Source organism: Podarcis erhardii (assembly GCF_964252035.2).
Source record: "Podarcis erhardii genome assembly, chromosome: 18".
In the NCBI taxonomy this organism is placed as follows: Eukaryota; Metazoa; Chordata; class Lepidosauria; order Squamata; family Lacertidae; genus Podarcis; species Podarcis erhardii.
In genome coordinates, this window is record NC_138516.1 from 2,977,501 (window position 1) to 3,000,265 (window position 22,765).

Consider the following 22,765-nt stretch of genomic DNA (forward strand, 5'->3'; position numbering starts at 1 on the left):
GAGTGCAGGGATCGCCAATATGGCGTCTTCCCAAAATGGTTCGGCTACAGCTCCCATCAAATGGCTTTAAAAGATGATTAGACAGAGGAGGAGGAGGAGGAGGAGGAGGAGGGGCCCAAAGAAGGATCCTGGCTATGACGGCTGTGCTCTGCAATGCTTCTGAAGACCAGTCTCTCTGCACCTCACGAGGAGAGAGTTGCTCCTGTGCTCGGATCGTGCTTGTGGGCCTCTGAGAAGAGGATGCTCGACTATTTTAAAGTAGTGGTTTCCTAGAAACCTGAGGCCTTTCTGTTAGGTATCATTGGACCACAGCTGAAGAAGGAATTGTTTAATTTGTTTATGTATCCCGTGGCGGCGGCAAGAATAGTCTATGCACAAAATTAGAAAGAACAGGAAGCCCAATGGAAGAAGAATGGCTTGTGGCTTACAATCCTTGGGATAGTAGGTACTGAATTGCCCCCAAAAGATGTGGAAGCATTTTTGTTTGCCACGACAGCTGCTAGGATTTTACTAGCCAGAAAATGGAAAACACAAGAATTACCAAGGGTAGAAGAATGGCAGATGAAGATGATGGAATTTATGGAGCTGGCTGATCTCACCGGGAGAATCCGCGACCAGAAAGAAGAGGACTACCAAGAAGACTGGAAGAAATGTAAAGACTATTTGAACAAATATTCTAATATTAAAGATATATAACCACTTGAAAGAACCAATCAGGCCTAGGATTAAATTAGACTTAAATATATAAATAAGAAAATGTATTATAAGAAAGGTAAAGAAATTGGAATATGACTGTAATATTGTTTTATGAAATAATGATATAGGAAACTGCTACATTCAAATTAAGAGGAAATTCAGATGGAGGAGATTAGAGGAAGTCAACCAAAATGTTTATGAAAATGGATTCTAATTAATTAATTGAGTTTCTTTTTTTTTCTATTTAGGTATTTTAAGTTTGTTATTTTTTCTTCTTCTTTTTCACCTTTCTATTGTGTTCTTGTATATTTTCTTTTTTGTTATGTCTATTGATGAAAATTAATAAATATTATTGTAAAAAAAAATGGCTTATGAAGACGGGATATGCTGAGATGGTTAGACGAACCATGAGAATTCAAGAACAGAACGAAGAAAACATTTCTTGAAGAACGGCAATGTTTTGTGTAATATTTGAAAAAAACATCACGGTTTATGTTAAAGCGTATGCTTGATGGTTGGGTGGGAAGTCAACGGAGATGAGATATGTATTCTGACGGTTGTGTAAAAGAATTGGTAAAATTTGAAAAGTTAATAGATGGGCCCTGATCCAACAGGCTCTTCTCATGTTCTTATGGACTGCACTACTCTGGACAGTGTGGTGTAGTGGTTAAGGGCGGTAGTCTCCTAATCTGGGGAACCGGGTTCGCGTCTCCGCTCCTCCACATGCAGCTGCTGGGTGACCTTGGGCCAGTCACACTTCTGTGAAGTCTCTCAGCCCCACTCACCTCACAGAGTGTTTGTTGTGGGGGAGGAAGGGAAAGGAGAATGTTAGCCGCTTTGAGACTCCTTAAAGGGAGTGAAAGGCGGGATATCAAATCCAAACTCTTCTTCTTCTTCTTCTGGACAAAAGTTGTGCACCTTCAGCCTTGACGAAAAGCTGTGGTTCATTCAGGGCTTCTGTTCTCAAAGGTGTTCTTGTGCAATAGGCACCTCGGAAACTGGCTTATTCAGAGATGCCTTTGTTGCATCCAGCTCAACCACAGTCTGCACTGTCTTGAGTGGCTACAGCTTCAGACAAGAGCGTCTCTCAGCCCTAGTGGCGTTCAAGCACCTTGCACAGAGGGCAGCAGGTGGGCTTTGCTGTGCCTCTGCGGCAGTTGCTCCTAATGGACGTCACCTGCTTGTTGCCGCGTTCTCCCTCTCATTTCATTATTAGCCTGGCGCAGGGCCTTCTTGGTAGTGGCACCCTCTCTGTGGAACGCCCTCCCTTCAGATGCCAAGGAGATAAAAGAGCTACACAACTTTTAGAAGACGTCTGAAGGCATCTCTGTATCGGGAGGTTTCTAATGCTTGATGTTTTTAGATTGTGCTGCAAGCCGGCCAGAGTGGCTCGGGAAACCCAGCCAGATGGGTGGGGTATAATAATAATAATAATAATAATAATAATAATAATAATAAAATAACAACAACAACAACAACAACAACAACCATCACCAGTTATATTAATGGTTGTTCATTGCACACCTTTGCCCCCCTTTCCACCAGTGGCAAAATTGCTCTGGAGATCAATGGTGGGTGAGAGAAGGTGGGTTGGTGATGTTACAGGTACTAGCCATGATGTGCTGAGCTCTGCCCGCTCTTCAAATGAACCCAGGAAGCTGTTAGAGCACAGGTCAATCTAGCTCAGGATTGTCTCTCCCACTCCTACCACCAGGTATTGAGCCTGAAAACTTCTGCCATGCCAAACGGGTGATTTGCCACTGAGCTATGAACCTTTCCCTGATGGGAGAAGCCTATAAGGCTGGATCGTTCTTTTCCAGGACTCGCACTGGGGCAGAAAATGATCCATGTGGTTTAGGTTGGCAAAAGCTCTTTCCAAGGATACTTAAAAACATGGAAATCTCCAGTCTTCCTTTCCAAGTGGGTCACTGTGTTAGCCCATGACAAAGAATAACAGGGGCTGCTGCAACTATGATGTAGAAGAAAAGGCGAGAGGGTGGGGGGGAGCCCCTGAACCTTGGTGTCACAAGGGGCACAACTGAAATTTGAGACCCCAAACTACTCCTTGTTTATAAGTAGAATCATAGAATCATAGAATCATAGAATCATAGAATCATAGAATCATAGAGTTGGAAGAGACCCCAAGGGCCATCGAGTCCAACCCCCTGCCAAGCAGGAAACACCATCAGAGCACTCCTGACATATGGTTGTCAAGCCTCTGCTTAAAGACCTCCAAAGAAGGAGACTCCACCACACTCCTGGGCAGCAAATTCCACTGTCAAACAGCTCTTACTGTCAGGAAGTTCTTCCTAATGTTTAGGTGGAATCTTCTTTCTTGTAGTTTGGATCCATTGCTCCGTGTCCGCTTCTCTGGAGCAGCAGAAAAAAACCTTTCTCCCTCCTCTATGTGACATCCTTTTATATATTTGAACATGGCTATCATATCACCCCTTAACCTCCTCTTCTCCAGGCTAAACATGCCCAGCTCCCTTAGCCGTTCCTCATAAGGCATCGTTTCCAGGCCTTTGACCATTTTGGTTGCCCTCCTCTGGACACGTTCCAGTTTGTCAGTGTCCTTCTTGAACTGTGGTGCCCAGAACTGGACACAGTACTCCAGGTGAGGTCTGACCAGAGCAGAATACAGTGGCACTGTTACTTCCCTTGATCTAGATGCTATACTCCTATTGATGCAGCCCAGAATTGCAGTGGCTTTTTTAGCTGCCGCGTCACACTGTTGGCTCATGTCAACTTTGTGGTCAACCAAGACTCCTAGATTGACCACAAACTTGACATGAGCCAACAGTGTGACGCGGCAGCTAAAAAAGCCAATGCAATTCTGGTAGTCTACCACTGATGCTGGAATGAGTTGAGGACAACAGGAAGGGAAGACTACTGCCTTCATTCCCCCTGAGGCCACTTTGGAAGACAGGATTCTAGAAGCCAAGCCTGGTGAGGAACGGTTGAAGGAGCTGGGTGGGTATGTTTACCCTGGAAAAGAGAAGACTGAGAGCCATCTTCAAATATCTTAAAGGCTGTCACATGGAAGAGGGAACAAGCTTGATTCTCCTGCTCCAGAGGGTAGGACTCAAACCCATGGCTTCAAGAAACAAAGACAAGATATTCTGACTAAACATCTGGAAGAACTTTCTGACAGTAAGAGCTGTTTGACAGTGGACTGGACTCCCTTGTGGACTCTCCTTATTGGAAGGTTTTTAATCAGATGTTGGATGGCCATCTGTCATGGATGCTTTGCCTGAGATTCCTGCATTGCAGGGGGTTGGTCTAGATGACCCTTGGGGTCCCTTCCAACTCTACCATTCTGTGATTCTATGATTCCACAGCAAATGGCCCTTTGGTCTGATCCTGCAGGACTCGTCTTTCCAAAAAGGGGAGTGCGCAATATCACAGAGCAGGAAAAGTCTTGCAGTGGTTGCCAGCTGAGTGGAGCCTCTTCATCCAGAGAGGGTCTACCTTGAGATAAAAGGGGAGGTTTATCACCTTTGTGGGCCTCCCCAAATCCCACCAGGGGACATGAGAAGACTGATATGGGTGTGCCTTGCCCCACGCCAGGAAGTCTTGTCGTATGTTCTCCAGGTAGCTCAGCAGCAGACTCTTAATCTCAGGGTTGTGGTTTCGAGCCCCATGTTGGGCCGGTTTCCTGCGTTGCAGGGGGTTGAACTAGATGACCCTCGTGGTCCCTTCCAGCTCTACATTTTCTCTGTGATTCTATGTTCTTAAAGCTATCCTTAAAAACCAATCCCAATTTGAAATCAAGAGAACCTTTAATAGAAAAACAAAACAAAACAAAACTTCGATCATCCTCCGTGCTTTCCTAATTCTTATAAAATAGGTTGGGTTGCAATCCTCTTCCCCCCACCAAATTTCAGCCTCTCCCCACCCTCCCCGCAACACACACACACACACACTCACGATCGATCAATTCAAGAGCTAGAAAGAAGCACAGTGTTTTAAGAGATCAAACCGGAAGTCTTCGAAACGAAAGCAGGAGGAATGTGTTTGTGTGCGTATGAGAGGAAACAGGGCGGTTAGATTACAAAAGAGGAAGAGAACCCATGTTTGGAAGACCCCAGAAACATGTTGTGCGTCCACTGAGTCACAAGGGCAGAAGGACACCAGAGACTCATGGCCACTGCTTTCCGCCCAATGACCTTGTATTGGAGACAGGAGACATGACTTCTCCCAGTTCAGACGGGCTGATTTCCAATGTAACATCGCTTCAACTGCCCATGTGCAAAGCGCTGCTGTCACCCCCCCTTTAGATTCCACTTGGAATTGCATCAGTAAAAGCTCCCTTTGGTGTGTTGGTGCCACGGATTTTATAGGATCTTACAGGAGACAGTGAGCTTGCTTGTGGTGAGTAAGGAGAGGCCTGTAGTCTTATTATTTGATTTTACAGGTTTTTCGAACCCAGAAGCCATTCACTCTATTGTTGGGGGAAAGTGGAATCTTCTGTCTCTCTCCTACATTACCCCCCCCCCTTTTCAGTCATCTTACTTTAAAAAAAAAAAGATTTAAGTAATAATAAAAGAACCCTTTAAAAGCTGTTAACAAACCTGCTATTGTGCGGTTGTGGGGATCGGATTAGGAATTGTGTGCCACTATTGATGTTACGGGCACTAGCCAATAGGTACTTGGTGGGTCATCTCAGTGATGTAGTGGCAGTTGCCAGTGCCCGGTGCCTGGGGCTCACACAACTGGAACCCCACCTGAGCAAACGGGGTCACATTGAGCCGCCTGCCTGCCCACACAGTGGGGAGCCCAGCCAGCTGACGCAACCCTTGGCAGATACAGAGGACTGCTGGGCCAAGCCACACTGCCTGCATGGGGGTGCCTCGTTTGTGCCCCCTCAAAAATTGTGCGCCTGGGGCAAATGCACCCCTGGCACCCCCAAGCTACACCCCTGGGTTGGCTCCAACTATCTAGACCTCTTGAAGCGAATGGGCTTGCTCGTTAATTTCAGTGAGTTTACTCTGAGCTGGATTAACATTAGATACAGCCCACAATATTTATTTCTTTATAACAGGGGGTGGAGAACCTCTGGTCCAGGGGGTGGATGTGGCCCTCCAGGCCTCTCCATTTGGCCCCTGGAACTCTCCCCTCATTGACCCTCGTTCTGCACCTTGCTTGAGTGTTTTTGTCTGCCCAGCATGCATCCTTTAATTTTGATGATGCCCCTTGCATGTCTGGATGACAGGTGTAGTGTGCGTAGAAACCAGCTAATTGCATAAAAGTAAACTTTGCATCAATTGCTCTATCCACTCCCCCCCCGCCTCACCCAACAGTGGCATGTGGCCCCCAGAAGCCCTCCCAGCAGCAAATGGGGCCCTCGGGATGAGGTCTCTGCTCCTGCTTTAAAACAGGTCTTATTCTTTCTTCCAGGAGACAGAATGGGATTTGGAAGGAGAGCAAAAACCCCCCACACACACACCCGTGCCACTGGTCCCAGCTGCCTCAGACCCCATTGCACTTATGTATGGCTCCAAAACATGTTAAATTCATATATAGTTTTATGAGAAATGGGCATTTGCCAGCATTTCTCTCCAGTTTGGGAAGAGAAAAGGCAAACGAGCGAGTGGAGTGGGAGACTGTCTCCTAAGAGATCCTCATTTGGAATCACAGGACGATAGAACCCTACTGTTGGAAGGGAACCAAAGGCCCATCTAGTCTCACCCCTTGCCAGGCTGAATGTTGAGACCGTGGTGCAAGATGGCTCCCGTGGAGGGCATGGCTAGGGACCAAATGGCTGACGTTGGAAGGGAGAGAAGGGATTTTTTCTTTTTTTTAAGGGATTGTTGTGAATTTGCGCAATTTCTACATGGGATTCCCCTCCCACCCAGTGCTATTTTTCAAGAAAAATAGGTGCCAGCACTCACCATGAACGCCTCCCTTGTTCTCTTAGAATGGCAATGGCGTCCGCCTGAGAGGTGCCGGAACTGAGTTCCAGCGAATTCCGGCTGAGGAAGAAAAAGCCCTGCTCCCACCCTCTCCTCATACAAACAAACAATAGAAACACCCCCAGTTTTGCATAATGTTACATTGGAACTGGGTTCGGAATCCGTTTTCTGTGCCCGACGAGTCTTCCGCGGCACGGGCCCATCTCAGCGGACTTGGGGAGGTCTGTGTACAGGGCTTTCCAGAAAAAAGCTCAGAGGGGAATCGGCCACACAATGGCCATATATGAGTCCATGGGTGCCCCCGGTGCACGAGCCCGCCCCCCTGGATCACCCGCTGTCCGAGGATGTGTGAGGGGCAGTGGAGGGAGACTTCCGCCGGCGGGTGGGAGTCCAGCAGGAGCGTTCGGAGCTGTTGGAGGTGCCACAGGTGCGGGGCAGGGCCCGCTGCTGCTGGCGTATGGCTTGGCTAACGAGGCTGGGGAGTGCATGCAGAGTCAGGCCCAGCATGTCGATCTTCCCCTCCAGGGCGCTGATGCGCTTCTCGAGGTCCTCGTTGCGCTCCTGCAGCTCTGACACCATGTCGTACATGACGTTCTGCGTCTGGCGAGAAGGGAGAGGAAAGTGGGAAAGGGTTGGTGGTTGTTGCACTGGAAGAGAGCGGGGTGGCTCCAAACCTCCTCCTTACCACCTCCCCGGACCTGCTTGTTTATAGTAATAATTTATTATTATTATTATTATTATTATTATTATTATTATTATTATTATTATTTATACGCCACCCATCTGAATGGGTTGCTCTAGCCACTTATTTCTCTGCACATTCTGTGAGACCAGGGGGGGAGGGGAGCTGGTCACAGCAGGAGGGGGAGACCACCAGGACTCTTCATCAACCTGAATCATCTCTGCCTCTTGGCCTCCCTCCTCTCCAGCCTCTGCTTCTTCTTCTGGTTCTGGCCCTCTCTCTTCCACACTCTCCCCGCTCACTAAGCCCTGTTACCTCTTCTGCCCCCTGGCTATGAGCCTTCTTATCCTGAGGGTTTGCTAGGGTGCTCTGAAGCTGGTGCCTCTCATCCAGGCCATCCCCTCCCTCCCTCCCTCCCTCCCTTCCTTCCTTCCTCTGTCCACTTTGAGAACCACTGATCCAGCTCAATATTTCCCCTGGCAGGTAACAGCTCTCCAGGGTTTCAAGCAGCGGGACATTCCCAGACCCTTCCAATATCAGGGATTAAACCTGGGACATTTCCCCTGTAGAACAGATGCTGCAACTTCCCCTTATAAATAAAGCAAGAGCCTAGTCTTCATGATTCTTGTGGGATGTAAACACAGGAGCAGTCAATGACAACATTCCTAGAACATGGGGAGGGATGTCTGTCCAGCAAGCAGGTAAACTTCCTGGGGACGGACTTCCTCCGCATGTGACCAGAGGTGGGTGTGGCCTCACCTGTGCAGGTAATGATAAAAGTACAGGACAGGCAGCCATTCTCTCTGTTGCCTCTCTCTCATCTTCATCTTCTGAAGGAGCAACATGCCCTCTTGGCTCTCAGCCAAGAGAGGAGATAAGGACTATCTTCCTATAAGATAGATTCTAAGTGTATGTAACCTTTTTTAAGCTGTCTGCCTTCTGGGATCATATTGTGAACAGAATGTGAGTAAACTCTTTTATACTTTTATAAAGACTGTGTCGTGTCTTGTATTTTAAGAGGGAACAAAAGGGGAAATTACCAGAGTAATTATTATAGAGGTTCTAGCGAACCTGTGCAAGCGTTACCGTTGCGAACTTAAAAGGGAATGTCATAAACTCTGCTGATATTTTGGGAACTTGTTAGCACAAGTTGGATAAGGATATAATTAGTCAATATATCCTCTCCTGCACCCCAGAACATCCCCACAATTCTGAATAAAGGGCTGGCTACCTTTGATAAGATAGGGACGCGGGTGGCACTGTGGGTTAAACCACAGAGCCTAGGACTTGCTGATCAGAAGGTCGGCGGTTCGAATCCCTGCCACGGGGGTTGCTCGGTCCCTGCTCCTGCCAACCTAGCAGTTCGAAAGCACGTCAAAGTGCAAGTAGATAAATAGGTACCACTCCGACGGGAAGGTAAACAGCATTTCCATGCACTGCTCCGGTTCGCCAGAAGCGACTTAGTCATGCTGGCCACATGACCCAGAAACTATACGCCGGCTCCCTCGGCCAATAAAGCGAGATGAGCGTCGCAACCCCAGAGTCGGCCACGAATGGACCTAACGGTCAGGGGTTCCTTTACCTTTTTACCTTTGATAAGAATTGCATTGAGCAGGGGTTGGCCACAAGCGGCCCACGGGGGTCGTTTAACTGGCCCATGAGCCACCCCCGAACTGAGCTGCCAGCTTGGCGAGTCCCAACACGTTGCGCTAAACCGCCGCAGTATGGCATGGGGACTTGCTTCCACAGTGCCAGAAAGCGCATCTGCGCATGTGCAGATGCCAAAAATTGTGTCTGCGCAGATGCTAGAAGTAAACCTTGCCAACCACTGGCATTGAGCCCCTACCCCAATCCAAGGTGATTACTTCAAGCAGAGACCCAAACATTGCTTGATGTTTCCGTCACCCAGGCGTGGCTCACCTTTGACAAATCCACCAGGGTGTTTGCCTGGTCGTTGAGCTTCCTCTGTTCCATTTTCACGCTCCTCAACCTGGAAAGCAAAAGCGATAGCGGGAATTAAAGATGAGGGGAGGCGGGCAGGACGTTGGGGTTTCACGAAGCAGCGGTCTGCAGGTGGAACAGACAGGAGATGAGAGAAAGAGATCCCACCATCACCGAAGACAGACATGCACACAATTCCAGATCCCGCCTTGCTGGATCCAAACACACACACACCCAGGCATGCAGGGAGCCAATGGCACGAGACCATTGGCTTGGGTGGAGACAGCTTAGAGAAGAGCCCTCTCTCAGCATGGAGTGACCCTCCACCTCTAGGTTTTTGGGGGGGCTGGAGAAGACCTTCCTGTCTCAGCTGAGCCTTGGAGGTCAGCCACTCAGCTTCTGAGAAACCCTGTTGGGTTTTCACCCCACTAGAAAATTTAGAGGCCCCTTACCACTTTTAGGGATATGGTGCTGCTTTTAAATATTAGTCTGATTCACCCTGAGAGCTGTCTTCTCGGCTCGCATATTGGTTTGGGGCACGGATCAGGTCATATTTGCGTGAAAATGCAAACTGGATGGATGTATCTTCTAAAGCATTCGGAAGGCATCAGGGCAGCGAAGGTGCTGCAACCAGGTCTCCTCCCCTCTTGTCTCCCAGAACCAGTAGAGGCATGAAAAGGGTGAAGAGTTGGCTGATGACAGGAGCAGTCTCTGATTGCTTGGGGGGGAAAGCCCTGGAGAGGAGGGGGTGGGGACTTTCAGTCTCGGCAACTGAATTTTATGGAGGAAGACCACCGGAAATGAGATGCTCTCCTCATCAGGCCTGGAACTCAGCCACGTCTGTGGAGATGGTGTTTTTGCTAATAAAGAGCTAACTCCACCTTTGAACTGTGTGATCACTGACAGGCAGATCACTCCTGTGGCAGTCCGAAGGATGGATTCCATGGACCTTTCCCAGCCTGGCTTATCAGGAAATTGGGAAAGCAATGGTGGGGCGGGAGAGAGAATCATCTCACATTCCCTGAGTTATTTGAAGATGCTCACGCTATGTTTACAGCCCTTAAACGACTCAGGTTCCAAATATCTGAGAGACTGCAGACTCTCACGTGTTAAGAACATAAGAAGAGACCAACGGGATGCCCATTATGGGAGACTCTCAACCAGGACTCGAACACAGAACCAACTCGCCCTTCCCGTGGGTTTCTAGCAACAGGCATTACTGTCTAGGCATCGCATAGCCATTGTTGCTAGTGGAAAACACAGCAGAGGTGGCCCTCTTGCCTGCAGAAGTCTTTTTTTTGGGGGGGTGGCAGTTTGGGGAGAAAGACTGCCTTCTCTGTGGCAGCCCCTGCATTGCGTATCTCCCTCCCCACAGAGTTCTACAAGGCACCTTCATTGCCCAGCTTTTGTCACATGCGGAAAATGTGCTGCATTATCCCGACATCCCAGCTGCGGTTTTGACTGAGTGTGTTTTTTAATGTTGAGTTTACATGGTTGTGGCCCGTGGAAGGGAGGGCTATAATAATACTAATAGCAATAGCTAAAGGTGAAGGACCCTTGGGTGGTTAAGTCCAGTCAAATTCGACTATGGGGTTCGACAGTCATCTTCCCCAAGGGAACTGGCGTTTGCCCACAGACAGGTCATATGGCAAGCAGAATTAAACCGCTTCCGGTGCAACGGGACACCGTGACAAGTGCCAGGGCACATGGAAATGCTGTTTACCTTCAGAATAATAATAATAATTCAGATGGGATCTGCCAGGCTGTGATGGGCAGAGCAATGATGACATTGAAGGGAGCAGTTTAATAATAATAATAACAATAATAATAATTTTATTATTTCTACCCTGCCAAGCTGGCTGGGTTCCCCCAGCCGCTGTGGGCTGCTTGCAGCACTTATGGAAACATAGTAAAATGTCAAACATTGAAAACTTCCCGATATACAGGCAGAGATGGAGATGGAGACATAATGACGCTCCCACTTATGGATGGGTCCAGAAAGCCCTCACGTTGCTTGGCCTCTAAATCAGAGCAACGTCGCGAGACACAGGCAAGATGGAAACAGCTTGTGCTGAGAGATAGATGGGAGGGAAGAGAAAGACGGCATTTGCAAGTTGGCAGTGGACTGGCATGCTACGAACCCCCAAATTTCTGACTCTCTCTCTCTCTCTCTCTCTTTTCTCTCTCTCTCTCTCGCTGTCCACATTTCGAAACGGAGAGAAATTTGGGTTAGCCGAGGGCTGGCCGGGGTGAAGCGTGGTTGGGATGTGCACCTTTGCGTGCGTAATTCGGGCATGCGTGTGTGTCTGAATGGGGTCGGCGTTGTGGCCTCCCGGAGGGGTGGAGACAAAGACGGGCAAACCATGCAGTCAAACAAAAGTTCTGGCGGAACAGTAACTTACTTCTGGGCTCTGCAAGGGCGGGGCGGGGTGGAGGGGGGAGGGAACAGAGACAAAACAACAGCACAGGTTTAAATAAACATGAGAGATAGGAAGGGGGGGGTCACACCGCCAGACAGACACCGCCTTCTCTGCTCCCCAGAACCCACAGATTCCCACCCCGGAGTGGTCAAATTGTGGGTTGAAGTTATGAGGATAGCCGAAAACCCAGCACACACTAACCGGGGGGGGGGGGGCACTGCCAGCGATTCCCTGTTATGCACAGGAACATAGGAATTCATCTTATACAGAGCCAGACCTGCTTCCCCAGTCCACCTAGTTCAATATTGCCGGCACTGACTGACAGAAGCGCCTTGCCAGAGATTTCCATCTCTTCCATGGCAATGCCATGCAGACCCTCCAAGTGTCCCTATTTCCTTTTTCTTTTTTAAAAATGCTTTTTATTAAGTTTTCAATTCAAATACACCAACAAAATACACAAGTATTTCAAATCTTTTTACATCTGCCTTACTTTACGCACCGTAGAGCAGTTGACATCCCTTCCGCAGGTTTTCTTATTACAATCACTAATCCACAGTCCCTTAATAATAATTAAACCATGACCTAAGATTTATTTCAGTCCTGCTAACGTCTTCAAATTTCTACCATTCTCACTTATATAGACCATAAATTTCCTCCATTCTTTTTGGTACTTTGTTTCCTCCTGACTACGAATCCTATGGGTCAGTTTTGCTAATTCTGCGTATTCGACCAACTTTGTCTGCCACTCCTTCACAGTTGGTATCCCTTGTGTTTTCCATTTTTGGGCTATCAAAACTCTGGCAGTTGTCATAGCATACATATATACCGTATTTTTCGCCCCATAGGACGCACTTTTTCCCCTCCAAAAATGAAGGGGGAAAGTGTGTGCGTCCTATGGGGCGAATGCAGGCTTTCGCTGAAGCCTGGAGAGCGAGAGGCATCGGTGCGCACCGACCCCTCTCGCTCTCCAGGCTTCAGGAAGCTATCCGCAAGCCTTGCAAGCCCGGTGGGAGTTCCTGCGGGCTCACAAGGCTTGATGGCAGCAGCCTGCAGCCCCGGCGAGTGTCTGCAAGCCTTGCGCGCCCGGCAGGAGCTCCCGCTGGGCGCGCGAAGCTTGGGGCGGCAACCTGCCGCCCGAAGCACACAGAGCCCTCCGGAGGGCTCCCCGTGCTTCTGGCGAGTGTCTGCAAGCCTTGCGCACCTGGCAGGAGCTCCCGCCAGGCGCGCAAGGCTTGGGGCGGCAGCTTGCCACCCGAAGCACGCAGAGCCCTCCGGAGGGCTCCCTGTACTCCTGCCGAGCGTGCAAGGCTTGGGGCGGCAGCCTGTTGCCCGAAGCACAGGGAGTCCTCTGGAGGGCTCCCCGTGCTTCGGGCGAGTGTCTGCAAGCCTTGCGCGCCCGGCAGGAGCTCCCGCCGGGCGTGCAAGGCTTGGAGCGGTAGCTTGCCGCCCGAAGCACGCGGAGCCCTCCGGAGGGTGCCCTGTGCTTCGGGCAGGCGTGCGCAAGGTTTGGGGCGGCAGCCGCGGCTGGGGGGGGGAATAATTTTTTATTATTCATTCCCCACCCCCAAAAATGAGGTGCGTCCTATGGGCCGGTGCGCCCTATAGGACGAAAAATACGGTAATCTTCTTAACCTTCTTAATATCCTCTCCTATTAAACCTAGCAATAGTTCTTCAGCCTTTTTTGGGAATGTATATTTAAGCATCCAAGTGTCCCTATTTTCCAGGGACAGTCCTGGGTTTACAGAAGCCGTCCCAGTTTCTGATCTGACCCTGGAATGTCCCGCTTTTCCTTAGGATGTCCCTGTTTTCATCGGGGAAACGTTGGAAGGCATGTGATTGAACTTGCATCCTACTGTATGGAAGACTGCTGAGCTGGGGGACCAAGAAAGATTCAGGTCCTTTGTTCACAAGGGAAGTTGCCTTGCACTGAGATAAACCACCAATCCATCTAGGTCAATATCACCAGCACTGGCTGGCCGAGCTGGGAAAAGCGTTGGACTCTTGAGAGCACCACCGATTCCAGTTCTGTCAGTTTGGTTACACCTCTCTCTCTCTCTCTCTCTCTCTCTCTCCCTCCCTCCGCCACCCACCCTTGCCCCGACATTACTTGTTATGTACTGAAGTTCTCACCCTGGGCCAGCAGGGGGATACTGTAGATAGTTATGCAAATAAGGGATCGAAAGTGACGTTCAGTGATTGGATAGTTTTAGAAAGTTGTTACAGTAACGTTGTACTGGAGCTCTATATAAGCAGGCTGACTGAACCCTTCAGTTCAGTTCTGTCCTGGCCTGTGAATAAACAAGAGCTGTTTGAAGAATCGCTGTGTCGTCTGATATGTTCACCCACAACTTAACATTACTGATAACACACTGCTTGTAAAAGACTGTAAACGAAAGCCAGGGACCCACAATTTTGTCGCCTCAAGGTTATTTTGACGGCACAACTCTGCAAGTTCACACACTCTGGTTCGCTGACAAACCGTCTCATCGTAGATCGCCTTCGACGCAAGGGGAAGCGAGGGAACCTCGACGTGCAATTGTGTGTGCCGCCACACCAACACATCTCCCTCTCCTCCCCATGTTGCATCGATGCACACAAGCAGATGGTTAACACGGATATGGGAGGGGGATTTGAAAAACACAAATGGTTTGAAACACATGAAAGTCTGTGTGGCGGAGGCGGCAGCTGTCCTTGACCGAAAATCTGGCAAAGGTGCTGTCCCAGGATCTTGGAAGCTAAACAGAAGCTGCTCTTCTAGACTTGGGTTGGGTTAGGAAACCTAGATATGGGGCATGTGGGTTTTTTTTATCAGACTCGCTGACCATGATGCAGAAGAAGCTTGCAATTTCTTGCATGTATCTATATCCTTGTGTAATGGCACTCAACCAACGGCAATATTGCCTTACCCCAGATACAGCTACTTTCCCAAACCAAGTCTCCTCTGTATATTTTGCTCTGAGTGGCTATGTTTGGTCAGAATCGAGTATATACTTCCAAAGTTAACACTAAACACCAGACCCTCCAAGTGTCCCTATTTTCCAGGGACAGTCCCAGATTTACAGAAGCCGTCCCGGTTTCTGATTTGATCCCGGAATGCCCTGCTTTCCCTTAGGATGTCCGTATTTTCACGGGAGAAATGTTGGAACGTGTGAAATGCGTTACTTCTGGTAAATGAACCACCATATTCACTAGACGCAGTGTTTCCCAACCTTGTGCCTCCAGCTGTTTTTGGACTACAATTCCCATCATCCCTTGCCACTGGTCTTGCTAGTCAGGGATGATGGGAGTTGTAGTTCAAAAACAGCTGGAGGCACAAGGTTGGGAAACACTGCACTAGAGGGCTGTGAAAATTTGTGTCCTGGACTTTTTAGACTCGTCTTCCCATGTACTATCTGAAACAAAAGGGACACATTGATTACGAGATGTGATTTTATTTTTTTTAACTCTCCCACCCCACTATTAGTGGTTCGTGCAAACCGCTGTTCTGCTTTTTGTATGGTAGAGGTAGGAGGCCCTGGGGTGCATTTTTGGAAGCAGGTGGGTGAGGTTCCCTTCCCCCCCCCAAAAAAATGGGAACTGTTGCTCTACATTGTTATATTTGGATGTGAAACACAGAGCAATCAAATACAACATTCCTAGAGTGAACATAAAAGGGGATGTCTGGACCAGCCAGTCGGAACTTCCTGTTTCCTCCTGGGCTGGGACAGACTTCCTCTGCATGTGACCAGAGGTGGGTGTGACTTCACCGGTGCAGGTAACAAAACAGCACAGGGGAGGCAGCCATCTCTCTCTCTAACTACATTCCTTGAAGAAGCAACATCTTCTTAGCCTGAGATGCTTTCTTGGCATCTTGGCTTACAGCCAAGAGAGGACAAAGGAACTATCTCCTTATGGGATAGATTCCAGGTGTATATATTTTGTAACTTAAGTCTGTCTTCTGGGATCCATCTGTGAACAGAATGTGTGTGAGTAAACTCTTTTATAATTTTATACAAAACTGTGTCGTGTCTAATGTTTTATGGGGGAATAAAGGGGAATTACGAGGAAACTTACTCTAGAGGCTTATACAAGCCTGGCAAAGACGTTATCTGCTGTACAAATTTAAAAAGGGAAATGTTACTCTGCTAAATTATAGAACATGTTAACACAAGTTGGGAAGGAAATAATTAAGCAATATATCCTCTCCTGCCTCCCTGAACATTCCCACAGAATGAACCTAACCTTTCCCATAACATTTATGGTTTCTTGAGTCTTCTCCGAGGGCAATACCTAGATGTGGACAAGGCCAGTATGTGGCTCCAAATCAAAGTGGCACAGACTGTGGGATGTAACGTCACAGAAAGCAGTCAAATACAACACTTCCTGTTTGCCCAGAGTGGACACACAAGGGGATATTGCTCCAGCCAGGAGGACTTCCTGTGACACCTGGTCTGGAGCATACACCCCTGCGTGTGACCAGGTAGATGGGCGTGGCCCTAGGAGACCCCATAAAAGGGCTGGTCACATGGCCATCTTCCTTCTCTTCCTTCTCTTGATGGTGTTCTCTTGATGTATTTTTGTTTTCTGCTGGCTCTCAGCCAGCAGCACATATGGGATAAACTCATATCCCATATGGGATAAACTCACACTCTCTTCTGCAGCTAAAAGCTAAAACCTGCCTTCAGGATCATACTGTGAACTGAATGTAAGTAAAGTTATTGTCATTACTTTTAAAAGAAGACTGTTGTGTCCTTATTGTTTTAAGAGGGAATAAAGGGGAATTTACCAGGATCGAACCCAGTCTGGACAAGCCAGATTGGACTGCTTAAGTACAGAGATCCAAACGAATCTACCAACTAGCTTCTTGCAATATACTGGAGAAAATGGACTCTGCTACTGACTCACTAGTGTGGGTGAGGAAGGATAATACAGTATTTAATCAATATATCCTCTCCTACTAGCCACAACATTCTCACACAGACCTTATACGTGGGATGTGAAACACAAGAGCAGTCAAGTACAACATTCCTAGAGTGAACATGTTTACACAAGGGGGAGGAATGTTTGTCCAGCCAGCAGGTCAACTTCTTGTTTCCTTCTGGGCTGGGACAGACTTCCTCTGCATGTGACTAGAGGTGGGCGTGGCCTCACCTGTGTAGGTAATGACAAAAGCACAGGGCAGGGCAGCCATCTCTCTCTCTATGACTACTTTCGTTGAAGAAGCAACATCGGCTTAGCCAAAGATGCTCTCTTGGCCTTCAGCCAAGGAAGGACAAAGGGACTGTCTCTTTATGGGATAGTTTCCAGGTGTATGTTACTTTTCTAAGCTAAGTCTGCCTTCTGGCATCCAGTTGTGAACAGAATGTGAGTGAGTAAACTCTTTTATACTTTTATAGAAGACTGTGTCGTGTCTTATCTTTTATGAGAGAATAAGGGGAAAATATCAGAACAGTTATTATAGAGCCTTTAGCGAGACTGAGCAAACGCATCCGCTGTGAGTTTAAACAGGGGAATGTTACTCTGCTAAATTGTGAACTTGTTAACACAAGTTGGAAAGGCTATAATCAGACAATATATCCTCTCCTGCATCCCTGAACGTTCCCACACGATACGGGTAGGTTTCGTATAACAACCCAATGCCACCCCCAGCTAGCAGCAGATTTTTGCAACGATTGAACGGTGCATCGTATTTAGTGGGGCGGATTCCCCTCCTTTCAGGCAGGGACCCCCAAGTCAGGGAGAGACCTGGACAACAGAACAGGGGGATGGAGGGTGGGTGGGTGGGAGCAGGAAGCAGCAGGCACTGGGGGGGGGGTTGAAGCAGGTAAACATGTTTGACTTACTGATGGATGGCTTGGAGGAACTTACGCTGGTGTTTCCGTACTTTGGCATGGTCAATCTTCCTCACCAGCTTGGTGTGCTTGTAGATCAGCCACGTTTCCCTGAGTACGTTGGCGGCAGAATTCTTCACCTGGGGGGTTGGGGAGGGAAAGAGGTTAAGGGGGAAAGAAAAGGAGATGGGCATCAGACAAGCAGGAGAAGTCTGAGGTGGTGAGCGGCGCTCTTCCAAAAGAATAGGCTCTCTGGAGTTCGTGACGGCACAGTCTCTTACCAATCCCACCTTGCTCCCATTGCGATAGCTCTCGATTATCACCAACCAACCCAAGTTTGACCCCGTGAAGGATTGTTTGTGAAGATGCTAAGTTGCACCCGTGTCTTAAGAAAGCTAACTATTCGGAGTTAATTAAGAACTCGGTCTTTTTGTGTGGCAGCATCTACACTTTGGAATTCCCTGCCTTTTGATATCCTAGTACCCTTATTGGCATCTGCTAAAGAGATTTTTGCCATCCAGATATTTAGAAAGGTGGTGTGAGTTTTAATCTGTTTTTATTGGATCATTTTATTGTGATACACAAACACACACACCCCTCACACTGCTTTGAGGTTTTTTAAAAAAAAAACAAGGGGTGCATGCATATTATGAAGTAAATAAATATTACTGTTTTCACAGAGTCAAGTCTTGATTCTCGGAATGGCCGCTACAAGGAATTGCCTTTGGAACAGCAATCCTGTGCGTTTTATAAAATGGCAGTAGAGGAGGTTGTTCCTCAAAGTAAAGATCTTCCGTGTAGAGACCCATTGAAATTCATGGCCCTTGCATTCTCATGCCCATTGAATTCAATGGGTCTACTCTGAGTATGACCAGCGTTGGAGACGACCCACGGAAAATGGATTAGCCCAAGTTATTTGTGTCCATGACCTTCGATGAGTTTACTCTTGAGCAGAACAAGGGTTGACTACCACCCACACTCTGTCTATGCTGAGGATCAGGGCCGAGGGTGCTGCACCTCTTACCCGCTTTGATAGCTGTGTATCCATCATGAAGTTGTGGACGTGCTTTTCCGCTTTGGTCAGTTCAAGCTTCCGGGCGACCACGGCAACCACGAGAGCTGTACAACCTGCACCCTGCAGGAGAAGGAAGAGGGTGGGTTAGAATAGGGAAAGCCAAACCGGTTGGATGCCTGCCTGCTGAAGGAGGCGGGAGAAGTAAGCCATATTCAAGGATGCTGCAGTGTGCTCCATATTTTCATTTAAGTTAGTAACATGCCATCCAATTACCAAAATCTCTAAAGGGTGGACATATATATATATATTAAAAAATATATTTTTTATTAGTTTTTCAACATATCATTTTCAACAGTAATTAAACATACTTTCATATCTTATACAGTGGTACCTCGGGTTAAGTACTTAATTCATTCCGGAGGTCTGTACTTAACCTGAAACTGTTCTTAACCTGAAGCACCACTTTAGCTAATGGAGCCTCCTGCTGCCGCCGCGCCGCCGGAGCACAGTATCTGTTCTCATCCTGAAGCAAAGTTCTTAACCTGAAGCACTATTTCTGGGTTAGTGGAGTCTGTAACCTGAAGCGTATGTAACCTGAAGTGTATGTAACCCGAGGTACCACTGTATCATATTTTTTTTACTTCCATCAATCACATCTGAAAATTTTCCAACCTATTCCCTAAATACACATTTCTTACTTCCACAATTACATTTAATTCATAACTAATATCTCTGTTCTTCCTCTACTTTGCAATGCTTCATACATTTCTCCTTACAAAACTTCTTGTGGTCCTACCAGCGTAATTTGTTGGTTACAGTTGCTCTTCAAATAATTCATTTGTTTCTTCCAATCTCCTGTAAATCTTATACTGTACATTTCTAAGCAGTGATTCATAGTCTGGGAACAATTCTGGCTTCTAGCAGAGGAGAAGGCAGGAGAGGAAGGGGCCCAAGAGGCAGCAATGAGTTCGGCTGCTGAAGAATCCAGGGAGGCTCCCCCTCCTGCTGTGACCATCTCTCCCCCTGCCCGGCCTCCCAGGGCACTCCGTGAAATGGACAGAGCATGTTAGAGCTCAGCTGTGCACAGACTCAGGGCAGATCTACACACATGGTTTTTAATGTTAAGGAAGCGTTATGGAATGGTTTTGATACCTATATTTTGATACCTATATGGAAGAGGAGGTTAAGGGGTGATATGATAGCCATGTTCAAATATATAAAAGGATGTCACATAGAGGAGGGAGAAAGGTTGTTTTCTGCTGCTCCAGAGAAGCGGACACGGAGCAATGGTTCCAAACTACAAGAAAGAAGATTCCACCTAAACATTAGGAAGAACTTCCTGACAGTAAGAGCTGTTCGACAGTGGAATTTGCTGCCAAGGAGTGTGGTGGAGTCTCCTTCTTTGGAGGTCTTTAAGCAGAGGCTTGACAACCATATGTCAGGAGTGCTCTGATGGTGTTTCCTGCTTGGCAGGGGGTTGGACTCGATGGCCCTTGTGGTCTCTTCCAACTCTATGAATATTCTATGATTCTATGATTCTATGACACATCCTACTTTTAACATTCATAGGGCATTAATAAAATGTGACACTAGAGGGTGTTGCAGAGTGCAGATGGGAAACAGCGTTTTGACGAAAGAAAGAAAGAAAGAAAGAAAGAAAGAAAGAAAGGTTGTTTTTTTAAAAAAATCCAATTTACAAGTGTGCCCTGTGACGTTATATATGTATGCCACTACGGCGGCCCATGTTTTGTTAGCTCAAAAATGGAAAACGAGTGAGGTCCCAACCAAAGAAGAATGGCAACTTAAACTGATGGAATATGCGCAGCTTGCGGATCTAACTTATAGAAAAAGAGAACAAGAAGAACATTTAAAGAAGATTGGGAAATGTTTATTGAATATATGGGTGGGGGGGTTGTGTACACTTGGAGACGCTGGCAGTATTAAGAGAAATTCAGCAGTGTAAATAAGTTTTGATGGAAGTAATAATGGAATACTGAATGGTTTAGTTTATATAAAATACGCAGGGATTTATGCTGTGCAAAATGAACCATGGAAAGAGAAGAAGGGAAGCCACTGGTATTTTAAGGTTGTTTAAATGAATATACTAAATTGTAAAGGAGAAAATTTAATAAAAATTGTATAAACAAAAACAAAACAATCCAATTTACATGTATGCCCTGTGATATTTTAGAACGGTACAGTGGTACCTCGGGTTAAGAACTTAATTCATTCCGGAGGTCCGTTCTTAACCTGAAACTGTTCTTAACCTGAAGCACCACCTTAGCTAATGGGGCCTCCCGCTGCCACCGCCGCACAATTTCTGTTCTCATCCTGAAGCAAAGTTCTTAACCCGAGGTACTATTTCTGGGTTAGCGGAGTCTGTAACCTGAAGCATCTGTAACCTGAAGCGTCTGTAACCCGAGGTACCACTGTATCTCTAATGACAGGTCAGCGTCAATCCAGCCTCAGTTTGCAACTGCTTGAGAAAAACCCTGGAGAGGACTTAGATGGTTGTGGGAAGGTGGGGACCTTCATTACTTGCAACTGCCTCATTGGGGCAAGACCTACTGGGAAGAATTGCTTGGGTCACCAAGCCTGCACTGTTTTGAATAAAGAGTTAACTTCACAGGCACCATGTTGTTGTTGTTGTTTTAAATCACTGACCTACACCTGAAATTAAAGCTAGGCAGTCTCTGAAAGGCATGGCATGAAAGGAAAGAGGTACAGGGAGGGAAGAGGAAAAAAGAAGACTTACAAGCTGAAAGGCAGAACATACAGGGAAGGAAGAACAGGGAAATGTAAGAAACAAAGGGTAATCTGTGCACCAGCAGGAAAGATGGTACCTTACCATAATCCCAGTGAGCAGGCAGACTCCTTTCCCACAGTAAGTGTGCGGGACCATGTCCCCGTAGCCGATGGAGAGGAAGGTGATGGAGATCAACCACATGGCCCCCAGGAAATTGCTGGTCACGTCTTGCTTGTCGTGGTATCTGGGCCGAAAGAGAGTAAAAGGAGAGGGGGGGAAGTCTCCATCAAAACCTTCTTGGCTTCTTCCCCTTCTGCCCTAGGCCTGCCCCACACATAACCGGAGTGGGTGAGGGTGGGGCTACAGTAGGACACCCCCCCCACGTGCCCAATCTCTGCCCACTGCAGGCTGCCACAGAGGATGGAAGAGTTTTGCATCGGACTGGGTGTATTCCAGTTGTAAATTGTCGCCTTAAATGTGGATCCAAAATGCATCAGAACTTGCTGATTTTGGTTTCTCATTTTAAATTCAGTTCTCCTCATCTGCCCAGCGATATATGTATACCCTCGTGAAAACCGGGCAGCATTTCTGGTGCAAATTTCTCCTAATATACAAATGTTTGCATTGGGTTTGACTAAGAGACGCATCTTCTTGCAAAGCAACGTTTTGTAATATGATAGGGCGTCAGGTTGTTTTCAAAGCACACACTGCCCTAATTTTTTTTGCACACAATATTCAGTCGGCCGACTGCATTGCAAAATTCAGATAAGGGCAATTCCTGCCCTCCCCATTTGAAGGACAGCTGTTATTTCACATTGCATGTTTGCTCCAGGACTGTGAATGAAGCATTGATCTTAGCCAACAGTGGTTTGGAAATTCAGTTTTGCAGAACCGGGGAATCCCTTTCCTGCCCTATATTGTGCATTGGTTCTAAATATGGCTTCTCATTCCATCCCTGTGGCAGCCTTGGAGCATTAGCAACACCATTCAAAGTGTCCATTCCTGCATTCTCAAAGCTGGTTGCAAGATTGCTCTTTGGGTTTCCAAGCAGAGAACTCCACTGGATGAACATCCGCTTACTTTTTTTTTTTTTTTTTGCAGCTCAAAGACTGAAGGGTTTTGTTTGTTTCATAAAAAAAAATAAGTCAAGATTCCTCTTTGGGTACAAGACTGCTTTTCTCCCAATCAGTATGTTTGATTCTCTTACTTCCATTCTTTTTGAAGATGGATCCTATGCAAGTTTACTCAAAAGAAAGTCCTACTCTTCCTCCTCAAAATACTGTTTCCCTAAGCCTTTTCAATCTGTGTCATCATACGCAAGGGAATACAGTGGTACCTCAGGTTAAGTACTTAATTCGTTCCAGAGGTCCGTTTTTAACCTGAAACTGTTATTAACCTGAAGCACCGCTTTAGCTAATGGGGCCTCCTGCTGCTGCCGCGCCGCTGGAACATGATTTCTGCTCTCATCTTGAAGCAAATTTCTTAACCCGAGGTACTATTTCTGGGTTAGCGGAGTGTGTAACCTGAAGCGTATGTAAC

General features: G+C 47.3%; 1 protein-coding gene and 2 long non-coding RNA genes across 4 annotated transcripts in view; 2 read left to right on the plus strand and 1 right to left on the minus strand.

The window, feature by feature from the left end:
* Nucleotides 1–96: 96 nt before the first annotated feature.
* LOC309332778 lies at nt 97–1,061 on the plus strand. The gene is made up of 2 exons (XR_014152331.1): nt 97–419; nt 562–1,061. It is a non-coding gene; the product is annotated as an uncharacterized lncRNA (long non-coding RNA).
* A 2,480-nt stretch (nt 1,062–3,541) lies between these two features.
* Nucleotides 3,542–6,495, plus strand: LOC309333112. Its single transcript, XR_014152392.1, has 2 exons — nt 3,542–5,385; nt 5,429–6,495. It is a non-coding gene; the product is annotated as an uncharacterized lncRNA (long non-coding RNA).
* Nucleotides 4,755–22,765, minus strand: part of KCNN1 (potassium calcium-activated channel subfamily N member 1) — a 90,279-nt gene continuing 72,268 nt past the window's right edge. For both annotated transcript variants that reach the window (XM_081846246.1, XM_081846247.1), the window contains exons 5-9: nt 21,329–21,470; nt 18,490–18,600; nt 17,478–17,605; nt 9,214–9,283; nt 4,755–7,211 (exon numbers count right to left, since the gene is read on the minus strand). In XM_081846246.1, the coding sequence (XP_081702372.1) occupies nt 6,939–7,211; nt 9,214–9,283; nt 17,478–17,605; nt 18,490–18,600; nt 21,329–21,470 (724 nt within the window). In that variant the 3' untranslated portion in view covers nt 4,755–6,938. The remainder of the gene's footprint in view (nt 7,212–9,213; nt 9,284–17,477; nt 17,606–18,489; nt 18,601–21,328; nt 21,471–22,765) is intronic.